Source organism: Oncorhynchus clarkii, chromosome 16, assembly GCF_045791955.1.
Source record: "Oncorhynchus clarkii lewisi isolate Uvic-CL-2024 chromosome 16, UVic_Ocla_1.0, whole genome shotgun sequence".
Taxonomy (NCBI): domain Eukaryota; kingdom Metazoa; phylum Chordata; class Actinopteri; order Salmoniformes; family Salmonidae; genus Oncorhynchus; species Oncorhynchus clarkii.
Window position 1 is genome coordinate 27,278,455 of NC_092162.1, and position 13,140 is coordinate 27,291,594.

General features: G+C 38.1%; 1 protein-coding gene across 2 annotated transcripts in view; it reads right to left on the minus strand.

The window, feature by feature from the left end:
* Nucleotides 1-2,910: 2,910 nt before the first annotated feature.
* Nucleotides 2,911-13,140, minus strand: part of LOC139368288 (integrin alpha-X) — a 57,466-nt gene continuing 47,236 nt past the window's right edge. For both annotated transcript variants that reach the window (XM_071107032.1, XM_071107033.1), the window contains exons 26-30: nt 11,906-11,986; nt 11,160-11,270; nt 10,923-11,036; nt 10,501-10,611; nt 2,911-5,687 (exon numbers count right to left, since the gene is read on the minus strand). In XM_071107032.1, the coding sequence (XP_070963133.1) occupies nt 5,595-5,687; nt 10,501-10,611; nt 10,923-11,036; nt 11,160-11,270; nt 11,906-11,986 (510 nt within the window). In that variant the 3' untranslated portion in view covers nt 2,911-5,594. The remainder of the gene's footprint in view (nt 5,688-10,500; nt 10,612-10,922; nt 11,037-11,159; nt 11,271-11,905; nt 11,987-13,140) is intronic.

The following is a 13,140-nucleotide window of genomic DNA, read 5'->3' on the forward strand; positions in this document are numbered from 1 at the left end:
AGAGATTGGGGGGTGGAAGGGATAGTGAGGAGGGTGGAAGGAGATTTGAGGGGAGGATGAAGAGGGAGGAGAGGAAGTGGGGGCAGCATGCTGCTCGGGAGAGGTGGAAGGGGGGGTTTAGGGCTGGGTGTCATTTAGATTTGTAAACTGATAGATTAGGGATAGGGAAAGGTGGTTTGTAGGATGACGGGGAGGGAAGATGCTCCCCTGAGGTTTTGTTTGGGGTTTTTGTTTAGTTAAATTAAAATACCATTATTGGAGTATGAATAAAAATTATGAGTTGTAAAGAATGAATGGTATTGAAGGTAATAAATTATTTTTTTATATAAAAAATAGTCTGTTTCGTTTTTGGTGTTACGTTTCTTGTTTTGTATTGTTCGTGTTTATTCGTTATTAAACATGTGTCAAAATTACCACGCTGCATTTTGGTCCGATCCTTGCTACACCTCCTCTTCAGAGGAGGAGATAGAAGAAAACTGTAACAAAAAAAATAAAAAATCTTATGCTTGGCATCATTCACAAGTGATAATATATAATTCACAAGTGAAAGGTTAATATTGTCACCCATCAGATTATTCTTGATTTAATCTTGTCTTTACATATACTAAATAATATGTGTGACATTTGTTTTGATTTAGAATGGACCATTATCATGCACCTGTATCGAAACAGGGGCAGCGGGAATAAATACATGTCAATCTCAAATCAAATCAAATTTTATTGGTCACATACACATGGTTAGCAGACGTTAATGCGAGTGTAGCAAAATGCTTGTGCTTCTAGTTCTGACAGTGCAGTAATATAACAATGGGCTACACTATGCACTTAATGTAACGGCAGATTTCCTCCTCTTCGTCTGAAGAGGAGTAAGGATCGGACCAAGATGCTGCGTGGTAAGTGTTCATGTCGTTTATTTTAAAAACATAAACTGAACACTAAGAATACAAAAACAATAAACGATGACGTGAATAACCAAACCGAAACAGTACCGTGTGGCGACAGACACGGAAACAAACACCCACAAACCAACAGTGAAACCCAGGCTACCTAAGTATGATTCTCAATCAGAGACAACTAACGACACCTGCCTCTGATTGAGAACCATACTAGAAACCCAAACATAGAAACACAAAACATAGACTGCCCACCCCAACTCACGCCCTGACCATACTAAATAAAGACAAAACAAAGGAAAATAAAGGTCAGAACGGGACACTTAAATATCAAATGGAGGACGCTTTTCCCCGTGGTTTATTTTCATGCCAGCCAGGTAGGCTATACTCCTGTTGAAAATATCAGCAATGTGCTTAATATTAGGAAATATGATAAATAAATATAGTAGGCCTAGCCTATAGAAAGCTGATGGGATCCTCGTCTTTTTATTAGCGGCCAATGACCCAACACACCTCCAGGCTGCGTAAGGGCTATTTGACTAAGAAGGAGAGTGATGGAGTGCTGCATCAGATGACCTGGCCTCCACAATCACCCGACCTCAACTAAATTGAGATGAGTTGGACCACAGAGTGAAGGAAAAGCAACCAACATGTGCTAAGCATGTGTGGGAACTCCTTCAAGACTGTTGGAAAAGCATTCCAGGTGAGGGTGGTTGAGAAAATGCCAAGAGTGTGCAAAGCTGTCATCAAGGCAAAGGGTGGCTCCTTTAAAGAATCAAAAATGCAAAAATATATTTTTTGGGGTACTACATGATTCTATCATGATTCTACAAATTTCCATTGGTCTAATGTCCATTGCTCGTGTTTCGTGGCCCAAGCAAGTCTCTTCTTCTTATTGGTGTCCGTTAGTAGTGGTTTCTTTGCAGCAATTCAACCATGAATGCCTGATTCACGCAGTCTACTCTGAACAGTTGATGTTGAGATGTGTCTGTTATTGAACTCTCTGAAGCATTTATTTGGGCTGCAATTTCTGAGGCTGGTAACTCTAATGAACTTATCCTCTGCAGCAGAGGTAACTCTGGGTCTTCCATTCCTGTGGCTGTCCTCATAAAAGCAAGTTTCATCATAGGGCTCAATGTTTTTGTGACTGCACTTTCTTGAAATGTTACGTATTGACTGACCTTCATGTCTAAAAGTAATGATGGATTGTTGTTTCACCTTCCTTATTTGAGCTGTTTTTGCCATACTATGGTCTTTTACCAAATAGGGCAATCTTCTGTATACCCCCCTACCTTGTCACAACACAACTGATGGGCTCAAACTCTTTAAGAAGGAAAGAAATTCCACAAATTCACTTTAAAGAAGGCACACCTGTTAATGGAAATGCATTCCAGGTGACTTTTTCATGAAGCTGGTTGAGATAATGCCAAGAGTGTGGAAAGCTGTCATCAAGGCAAAGGGTGGCCATTTGAAGAATCTCAAATATAAATTATATTTCGATTCGTTTGACACTTTTTTGGTTACTACATGATTCCATATGTGTTATTTCATAGTTTTGATGTCTTCACTATTATTCTACAATGTAGAAAATAGTAAAAATAAAGAAAAGCCCTTGAATGAGTATTTATGTCCAAACATTTGACTGGTACTGTATGTAAGTGTGATATTTCAGTTATTTTATACATTTGATAAAATTTCCAAAATACTGTTTTTGCTTCATCATGAGAGGTTATTGTTTGTAGAGTTATGATGGGAAAAAATATGTAATACATTTTAGAACAAAGCTGTAACGTAACAAAATATGAAAAAAGTCAAAGGGTCTGAATGCTTTCCAAATGCACTGTATACTTTGAATTAATGAAGCCATGTTTAACATCAGTTGTACAGCTGTAAAGTACACAACGAACATAAGCTACCATACATTATATTCTTTACCTGATGTTGTATGTTAACTATAATAATTGTATATTGTTAAACTAAATGTGAAAATGATTATTTATCATAAATGCAAGAAATGTTTAGCTTTTTTTGCCAGTTAGTTTATTTTGTAGAAATATTTACATTTATTGTCATGCTTGGTATGTTTCAATAGACTAAACTAACTCATGACATGTACTGTAAGCTCTAAGCTATTGCAAATTGGAAACCAAAGATCATGTCCAAAAATGAATCCAATCTTCCAACAAACAGATGGATATCTTGCCAGTTGGAAGATTGGATTCATTCATTTTTGGAGGGAATTATGAACATGATCATTGGTACCCAGTAGCACAAGGATAGGGGATGAATTTAAAGCATGCTATCTAGTCACTGTGTCAATTAAATGTGAAGAACAATAAAACAAACATTTACTATGTAGCACAATGTCTGTGCCATACAAATACCAGAAGGTTTCATAAGAAATGTTAAAATTAAAGCTGCAAGATTCCTAATTTAAAGCTGCAATATGTAACCTTTTGGGTGACCTGACCAAATTCACATAGAAATGTGAGTTATAGATCTGTCATTATCATTGAAAGCAAGTCTAAGAAGTGCTAGATGTGTTCTATGTGCGCTATTTCTATGCGTCCCATTCTTAAGCATCGTTTTTGCATCTTTAACTTTCCTTTTTGTACACAAGCTTCAAACATCTGAAATTACAATATCTTTGAATATGTTTTTTACACCTGAATTAAGATGTTATTGCTGTAAAAGGACATTTGGGATTCAACCTCTCCTGGGATTTGAACTTACAATCTTCTGGTTGCCAGTGACCAGAAATGTTCTGCTTTTTGGGCATGGCAGCGATTGGCCACAGATTTATTGGGAAGAATACATTTCTGCACTTTGCTAAAGGTTTCTCAGACTGTTATAAATGATCTATAATTATTATATATTACAGTAAACACTGGCTACTGAGTAGCAGTAAAAATACAGTAAATATACAATTTACAAGGGTGTTATTGCCCTAAAATAACTATGGTATGTTGCTGTATTCTGATTCCAGTAAACTTGGAACCTCTTGGTCAGAGGTGTGTTGATGTTTCTGCATTGCCACCAGGTACATATTTATTACCAGGAACATAATAAGGGTATGGTTAGGGTACAGTGTTGTTCCCTGGGGTACATAAAGGTAAAATATACACATAAGGCACCTTCAGAGGTACTTATATGATCTCACATGGTACTGTTTTGTGCCAAACGTTGGTTAGTGGAAGTGTTGCACCAGTTTAAGTGGTCTATGGTTATGTTAATTGAGGTTGAGCACCTCTTTTGTCCACTACCAATTCTGAAGTCTTTGTAAGAGCATGCGACAATAGAGAAGAACGGCACTGTAAAGGGGTTACTGAGCATTTTACAGTAGGCAGATAGTTGCCAGGAGGTTAACTTTTTATTTACAATAACTTTCTGAGTTGATCCATATGCTTTGGTGCATTTTGACCTCTTTTGATTTGAAATAATCTTTCCATACTTATTTTTCCATACATACTAAAATCTGAATAAAATTGAAATTGTATCTTTGAAATGATACCACAAACAAGGTTGCAGGTCCACCCATCAAAGAATGTTGACTTGAATGGGAATATCCATTATTCTAAATTCTGTTGTCAATCTTCCATAGGAAACCTATTGAAATCACAGAAATATGGATAATAGGACATTCCCATTCAAGTTAACATTCAACAGGGTTGGACCGGTGGCCATCTTGTTGGTAATAATGCAAAGTTAAAATGTTAATTCAATTAAAATTTCAATGGTGTACCAGCTTAAATGCAGTGGTCACACACTACAAACTTCAGCTAACTTTAGCCACTGTTAGCTAACAATCAATGGAAGTGATAGTGGCAATTGTGCAAATGATTTACAATGGCCAAATCTCCCTTTACTGCACACGTTATTATAGAACCATGCCCCCAATCACTTCCATTTTTTATCACTTCAAATGGCCTCAAAAACAAATGTAGAACAATGTTTGAAAAAATCTATTTTAAAAGTTTTATTTAACTGTATGTTGCCATATGGAAACACTGCGACAACGGTAATACTCTTTTATTAATGATATTAGTAGTTGGGTTTGAATTATAATTGTATTGTTTTATTCCTTCACACTTTCTGAAAATATGTTTTCTTAAAAAAACTATTAAATCTTGCCCTATTATATATTTATACATATAAAAATAATTGTATTTTCCATGCATATGTAAATAAAGTCGTATGTTATCTTGGCCAAATGTTATCTTTTTGGGTGGAGGGGGAGATGTAAAGATGATTGTTTTATGATAATCATTTGTGGAGCAAATGAATAACTAGCTCTTAGCTAGTTATGTGCGTGGTAGCTAGTTATTATCTAGTTAAAAGGCCATGGTGTATTTTTTCATTTAGGGAAGTAAGGGTATAAAGAGAAATTATATGTTGCCACATGGTAACATTATGCGGTAAAGGTTTATTAAGTAACGAAAAACCAACTATGTAGTTGATTTGGCCGATAACATTTCTAAATTGCACGATTGCATCTATCACGAGCATCGTTTTTTTGTTAGCAGTGGCTCAAGTTAGCTGAAGTTTGTAGTAGATTTAAAGAAAACCGAACCACGATTTACTGATTTTCCTGACCCATATACTACTTTTTCGGTGAGGAACCATCTAACATCAAGTTGTAAAATCCTGAACTTCCCCTTTAATATTTGTACACATTCAGTGAGCAAGTCCAATTGTTTGCTGTTATTCAGGCGAGGCAGCTTCTCCATCACCCCCTGGTCCATCTTCTGATGTATTCTGCATCATCTGCTTCAACTGGCTTTTGAAAAACCCAGCCTGAGAGAAAGAGACATGTGTAGAGAGAGATTATGACGTTATTTAACACTTTTTGGGCAAATTTATTGCATAGTAAGAGTATAAGAATGTGTACTACATATTGGATTCCTGCATCGGCCCAGGTACCCACTGTTTCCTTGGAGTAGGGAACTGTCTATTATTGGTGCAGAGGCGTTCACAACTGAAACTTTCATTCACCATACGCTGGTCATATAATTTGCGTTTGACTGGTGTGGCTGGCAAAGGTTAGAAGATTGTTGCAGGCTATATTAAATTCTGGCAATGCTTTATTTAAGTTTCAATTAAACAATTTGATAACCAAAACAATTTTGCCTGCAAAGGTTTTGAGTTGTTATAAATTAAAAAACTGTATTTTTCCTGCAAGTGATCGTGTTTTTCAACTAAATAAATAACATAAACATAACATAAAGGTTAGTAGAACTAGCTACTAGCTGAACTTGGTTACACAACTAACAGAGGACAGAACAATGATAACCCAACATAAAAACAAAAACAAGTTGCTGGCTGGCCCGTGTCTCTGATATTTGATGAGGAGCCTTTCACTATATAAGCAGGCTATTTTTCAAAGCGATTGAGTTATCAATGTGCCACATTGCGAAAATAAAAATAAATAATTTGTATGGTTTCCTTTATCCAACGGTTAAATAAACATGCAGACAAATTAGGAAAATCAATGGGCTTGCATCCAATTTAAAAAATGTATGCAATTTGTCAGGTTCACAGATAATCTCTCGGAACAATTCTTTGTAGGAGGGTCGATTCGTGTCGAGTGGGTATCGGAATTGTGGCAGGCGTGGGGCGGGTCTGGCTCCAAAAAACGGACCCATGCAGAACTCTACTATACACAGTGCCTTCAGAAAGTATTCACACCCATTGACTTTTTTCACATTTTGTTGTGTTATAGCCTAAAATGTATTACATTGTCACTGGCCTACACATAATACCCCATAATGTCAAAGTGGAATCATGTTTTATTTTTTTTTAAAAAAAATTTACAAAATAAAAATAAAAAAAGCTGAAATGTTTTCAGTCAATAATTATTTAACCCCTCTGCTATGGCAGGCCTAATTAAGTTCAGGACTACACATTAGCTTCACAAGTCACACAATAAGTTGCATGGATTTATGCGTGCAATAGCAGTGTTTAACATGATTTTTGAGGTAGTCATTTTTGAATGACTATCTCATCTCTGTACCCCACACACACATCTGTACCCCACCTGTAAGGTCCCTCAGTCGAGCATTGAATTTCAAGCACAGATTCAACCACAAAGACCAGGGAGGTTTTCCAATGCCTTGCAAAGAAGGGCACCTATTGGTAAACATCTGAGTAGTTATTAATTACACTTTGGATGGTGTATCAATACACACAGGAATGTAGAAAACCGCTCAGGGATTTCAACATGAGGCCAATGGTGACTTTAAAACAGTTACAGAGTTTAATGGCTGTGATAGGAAAAAACAGGATGGGTCAACAACATTGTAGTTACTACACAATACGAACCTGAAGGACAGGGGGAAAAGAAGGAAGCCTGTACATAATTCAAATATTCCAAAGCATGCATCCTGTTTGCAACAAGGCACTAAAGTAAATCTGCAAAATAATTTGGTAAAGCAATTCACTTTTTTGTCCTGAATACAAAGTGTTCAGGGGGCAAATCCAATACAACACATTACTGAGTGAGTACCACTCTCCATATTTTCATGCAAAGTGATGGCTGCATCATGTTATGGGTATGCTTGTAATCATTAAGGACTGGGTATTTTTTCAGTATAAAAAATAAACGTAATGGAGCTAAGCACAAGCAAAATCCTAGTGGAGACCTGGTTCAGGCTGCTTTCCACCAGACACTGGGAGATTAATTCCCCTTTCAGCAGGACAATAACTTAAAACACAAGGCCAAATAGACACGAATTGCTTAGTAAGAAGACAGTGAATATTCCTGAGTGGCAGAGTTTCAGTCTTGACTTAAATCTACTTGAAAATCTATGGCAAGACCTCAAAATGGCTGTTTAGCAATGATCAACAACCAATTTGACAGAGCTTGAAGAATTTTGAAAATAATAATGGGCAAAGGTTGCACAATCCAGGTGTGAAAAACTCTTAGAAACGTAATGAAATGTCTTCTTCCAACTCACTCTCAAACACTTAAATCCCCTGAAGGCAGCTCACTTTCCAGCCCACTTGAATAGCCCCCCATGATATGCAACTTTTCAGGGAAGTCTGGAACCAATGTACTCAGTCAGTTAGGAAAGCTAAGGCTAGCTTTTGCAAACAGAAATTTGATTCCTGTAGCACTAATTCTAAAAAGTTTTCGGACACTGTAAAGTCCATGAAGAATGAGAGCACCTCCACCCAGCTGCCCATTGCACTGAGAATAGGAAACAATGTCACCACCGATAAATCTATGATAATCGATAATTTTAATAAACATTTTTCCACGGCTGGCCATGCTTTCCACCTGGCTACCCCTACCCTGGCCAACATCTCAGCAACCCCTGCAGCAACTTGAGCGTTCAGTGTGTGGAATTGGAGGGCCTGTTGTCCGGACCTCTGGCAGTCTATGGGGGTGCTACAGGGTTCAATTCTCGGGCCGACTCTTTTCTCTCTATATATCAATGATGTCACTCTTGCTGCTGGTGATTCTCTGATCCACCTCTATGCAGACGACACCATTCTGTATACATCTGACCCTTCTTTGGACACTATGCTAACAAACCTCCAAACGAGCTTCAATGTCATACAACACTCCTTCCGTGGCCTCCAACTGCTTTTAAATGCTAGAAAAACTAAGTGTATGCTCTTCAACCGATTGCTGCCCGCACCCTCCCGCCCGACTAGCATCACTACTCTGGACGGTTCTAACCTAGAATATGTGGACAAATACCTGGGTGTCTGGCTAGATTGTAAACTCTCCTTCCAGACTCACATTAAGTGTCTCCAATACTAAGTAAAATCTAGAATTGGCTTGCTATTTCGCAAAAAGCCTCCTTCACTCATGCCGCCAAACATACCCTCATAAAACTGACCATCCTACCGATCCTTAACTTCGCCGATGTCGTTTACAAAATAGCCCCCAACACTCTACTCAGCAAACTGAATGTAGTCTATCACAGTGCCATCCGTTTTATCACCAAAGCCCCATATACTACCCACCACTGCGACCTGTATGTCCTTGTTGGCTGGTCCTCACTACATATCCGTCGGCAAACCGACTGGCTCCAGGTCATCTATAAGTCTTTGCTCGGTAAAGCCCAGCCTTATCTCAGCTCACTGGTCACCATAGCAACACCCACCCGTAGCACACGTTTCAGCAGGTATTTTGCACTGGTCATCCCCAAAGCCAACACTTCTTTTGGCCGCCTTTCCTTCCAGTTCTCTGCTGCCAATGACTAGAACAAATTGCAAAAATCTCTGAAGCTGGAGTCTTATATCTCCCTCACTAACTTTAAGCATCAGCTGTCTGAGCAGCTTATCAATCACCGTACATGTACACAGCCAATCTGTAAATAGCACACCCGTCTACCTTATTCCCTTTGATATTACTTACCCGCTTGCTCTTTTGCACCCCAGTATCTCTACTTGCACATTCATCATCTGCACATCTATCACTCCAGTATTAATGTTAAATTGTAATTATTTTCGCCTCTAGGGCCTATGTATTGCCTTCCTCCCTACATTTGCCCACACTGTACATATATTTTTCTATTTTTATTTTATTTTGTGTTATTGACTGTACGTTTGTTTATGTGTAACTCTGTGTTGTTGTTTTTGTCTCACTGCTTTGCTTTGTCTTGGCCAGATCGCAGTTGTAAATGAGAACTTGTTCTCAACTGGCCTACCTGGTTAAATAAAGGTGAAAAAAAAAGAAAAAAAAAACTTTCCAGCTCACACTCTCAAACACATAGATCCCCTGAACGCAGCTCACTCTCCAGATCCCAATCACCTGAATTCTGATCACCTGTTCACACACCTGTATGTCATTATCACACACTATTTAGTTCAGTTCTTTGCACCCCATCATTGTGAGATATTGTTTGTTTTGTGACACACTTCTATTCGGAGCACTGTTTTCCCTTAATTGAAATCCTCCCGTGTATGATAGTTTTTGCCTGCCTCACTAACGACGCTTTTTGCCTATTCCCTGCCTGTACTTTCGGATTTCCTGTTATCAACCTATTGTCTGATCTCCCGGACGGTGTTACTAGCCTTTTCCTTGCCTTTACTGTTGCCTTTTTGGACTCCCTGTGTATGACCTTCTGCCTTCCCCTGGACCCAGCTACCTGCCTCCTGTGGTCCTTCACAAATAAACACCTGCTGCGCCCTGCTCTTGAAACCAGCTCTCTGTCTCCCATCGTGTTCATTGCACATACCCAGAACGATTCACAGCTGTAATCACTGCCAAAGGTGCTTCTACAAAGTATTGACTCAAGGGCGTGAATACTTAACTAAATTATATATTTCTGTATTTCATTTTCAATACATTTGCAAAAAAAATCTAAAAACATCTTTGCACATATGGGGTGTTGTGTGTAGATGGGTGAGATTGTTTTATTTAATCTATTTTGAATTCAGGCTGTAACACAACAGAATGTGGAATGAGTTGAGGGGTATGAATACTTTCTGAAGGCATTGTATGCTGTACATGGCACATTACATGGATATGAAAACGACCCTGGTTTTAGAACTACTTAATATAAAATGGTGATGTACATTAAAACCTTTGAGTATACTGTAGATATTCAACATATGAGAGTGAAATTGATTATACCAAATATGTAATGAATATTACCTTATAAAGCCCAGCTGTGATCAAAGCTAACAGCAGCAGACCTCCCACAACACCCCCAATGACCCCCTTTGTGAAGTTAACCTCAGGATACACCTCCACCTGAGTTTCAATCTGAGGATGACAAATGCACGTGTTTTCAACTGAAGCTAAATTAAGTTATCAATCTTACTGGGAGGCAGGGTTGGAGTCAATTTGAAATTGAAGGCAGTCAATTCAGGAAGTAAACTGAAATTCCAATTCAATAAGTAAAACATTTTAATATTTTTTTTTTATAACTTTGCAATAAGCTGAAAAGGAGAAGCTGTTCAAGCCAAACGTTTTTACATATTTGGATTTTAAATTAAATTCACTCCCTGAATTGACTGATTTCAATTCCAATCGACCTCAACCCCAATTTGAGGAGATAACATCTAAAAGGCTACCTTTTGTATAGGTGGGTTATTTTTGGAGTCCGAAGAATAATAGATGTATTGGTTTCTGTCATAATCTACAGTGGCACTGCTGACCAAGTTGAACTGGGCAGACTCAAGACCAATCTGAGAGCAGAGAGAAAGAGCGAGGAATGTTAGTAAGGAGACATGTTCTGTAAATTAGCACAGCTAGCATTGGGGGAAAATACTGTATACAATTATCCATACCTCCATCCTTTCATTTATTACCTGTTCTATCCATTGAGAGCTGAGGTTACCAGTGATGTTATAAGAGTTACGATCCAAATTTCGAATGAAGCTTTTGCACATGAACACCCCACAATTTGCGACAGAGCAGTCCTGTAGGATAGGGGGAAGAAAAAATAATTGCGATCACTTTTGAACTAATGACAATCGAACACATTAATATAATAGAATACATTATTTACTATTAACCCATGAATAAGCATTACAACTATTTATATATGCATTTTAGTTGGTAAGCATTTATAACATATATTATAATTTATAAAGCATTTATACTCCTTTATGGACAATTTATAATGGGTTATTCATGAGTTATAAAGTGTAACACAAATCAAGCATTTTAAAAGTCACATTTTAAGAGGTTGTGAATACCTTTTCTTAATTAAGTTTGCCTTCATACAGAATCAGGCAACTACCTAAATGTAATTCTGTTTACATTTAACAGCATTTCTAGACACAGCAAATCTGTAATAACACCTGTAACAACACTTGGCTTCAACATCTAAAAAATTCTAGAATATATGTTTAGCCATTAGATTATGTGTTAAATAAATAATCTATTAACAGAAAACCTGTCATTGCTACTGTTCGTGACACTCAAGGCAAGTTGGTGTTAGGTGTGACCGTTGCAATACCAGGAAGTTGCAATACCAGGAAGTTGTTGAGAAATATTATTTTAAATAGAAGTGGATGGCATTATAAAACTGAAATGGGCTAGCACTATTCACCACAGCATGATTTTTCTGCAGCTGGTCCACAAACTCTGTGGCAGTAGGTTCCTCATTCTTGTGTCTTTGACAACCTTGAATCTGAAACACAAAAGTTTCCTGTCAATTCCAATCATCACAAAACTGAAATAAAACCTGCAATATCCACCTTCTTTGTCCCATTTCTTGAGATTGAACATAGTGCTTACTTTACTTTATATTTGTGCTATTTGTGCATTTATCATTACTACTGTATTTATACACTGAACAAAAATATAAAAACAATATGTCTAGTGTTGGTCGAATGTTTCATGAGCTGAAATAAAAGATCCCTGAAATGTTACAAAAAGCAAAAAGTGTGCTCTTCACGGATGAATTCCGGTTTCAACTGTACCGGGCAAATGGCAGACCGAGTGTATTGCGTTGTGTGAGCCAGCGAGCAGTTTGCTGATGTCAATGTTGTGAACAGTGGGGTTATGGTATTGGCAGCCATAATCTACAGACAATCGAACACAATTGCATTTTATCAATGTCAATTTGAATGCTGAGATACTGTGACGAGATCCTGAGGCCCATTGTCGTGCTATTCATCCGCTGCCATTACCTCATGTTTCAGCATGATAATGCACGGCCCCGTTTCTAGTCCCTCCACAACATGATGCTGCCACCCCCGTGCTTCACGGTTGGGATTGTGTTCTTCGGCTTGCAAGCATCCCCCTTTTTCCTCCAAACATAACGATAGTCAATATGGCCAAACAATTCTATTTTTGTTTCATCAGAGCAGAGGACATTTCTCCAAAGAGTACGATCTTTGTCCCCATGTGCAGTTGCAAACCGTAGTCTGGCTTTTTTATGGCGGTTTTGGAGCAGTGGCTTCTTCTTTGCTGAGCGGCTTTTCAGGTTATGTCGATATAGGACTTGTTTTACTGTGGATATAGATACTTTTGTACCTGTTTCCTCCAGCATCTTCAAAGGTCCTTTGCTGTTGTTCTGGGATTGATTTGCACTTTTCACACCAAAGTACGTTCATCTATTGTAGACAGAATGCGTCTCCTTCCTGAGCGGTATGACGGCCGTGTGGTCCCATGGTGTTTATACTTGCATACTATTGTTTGTACAGATGAACGTGGGACCTTCAGGCATTTGGAGATTTCTTTTGATTTTCCCATGATGTCAAACAAAGAGGCACTGAGTTTGAAGGTAGGCCTTGAAATACATCCACAGGTACACCTCCAATTGACTCAAATTATGTCAGT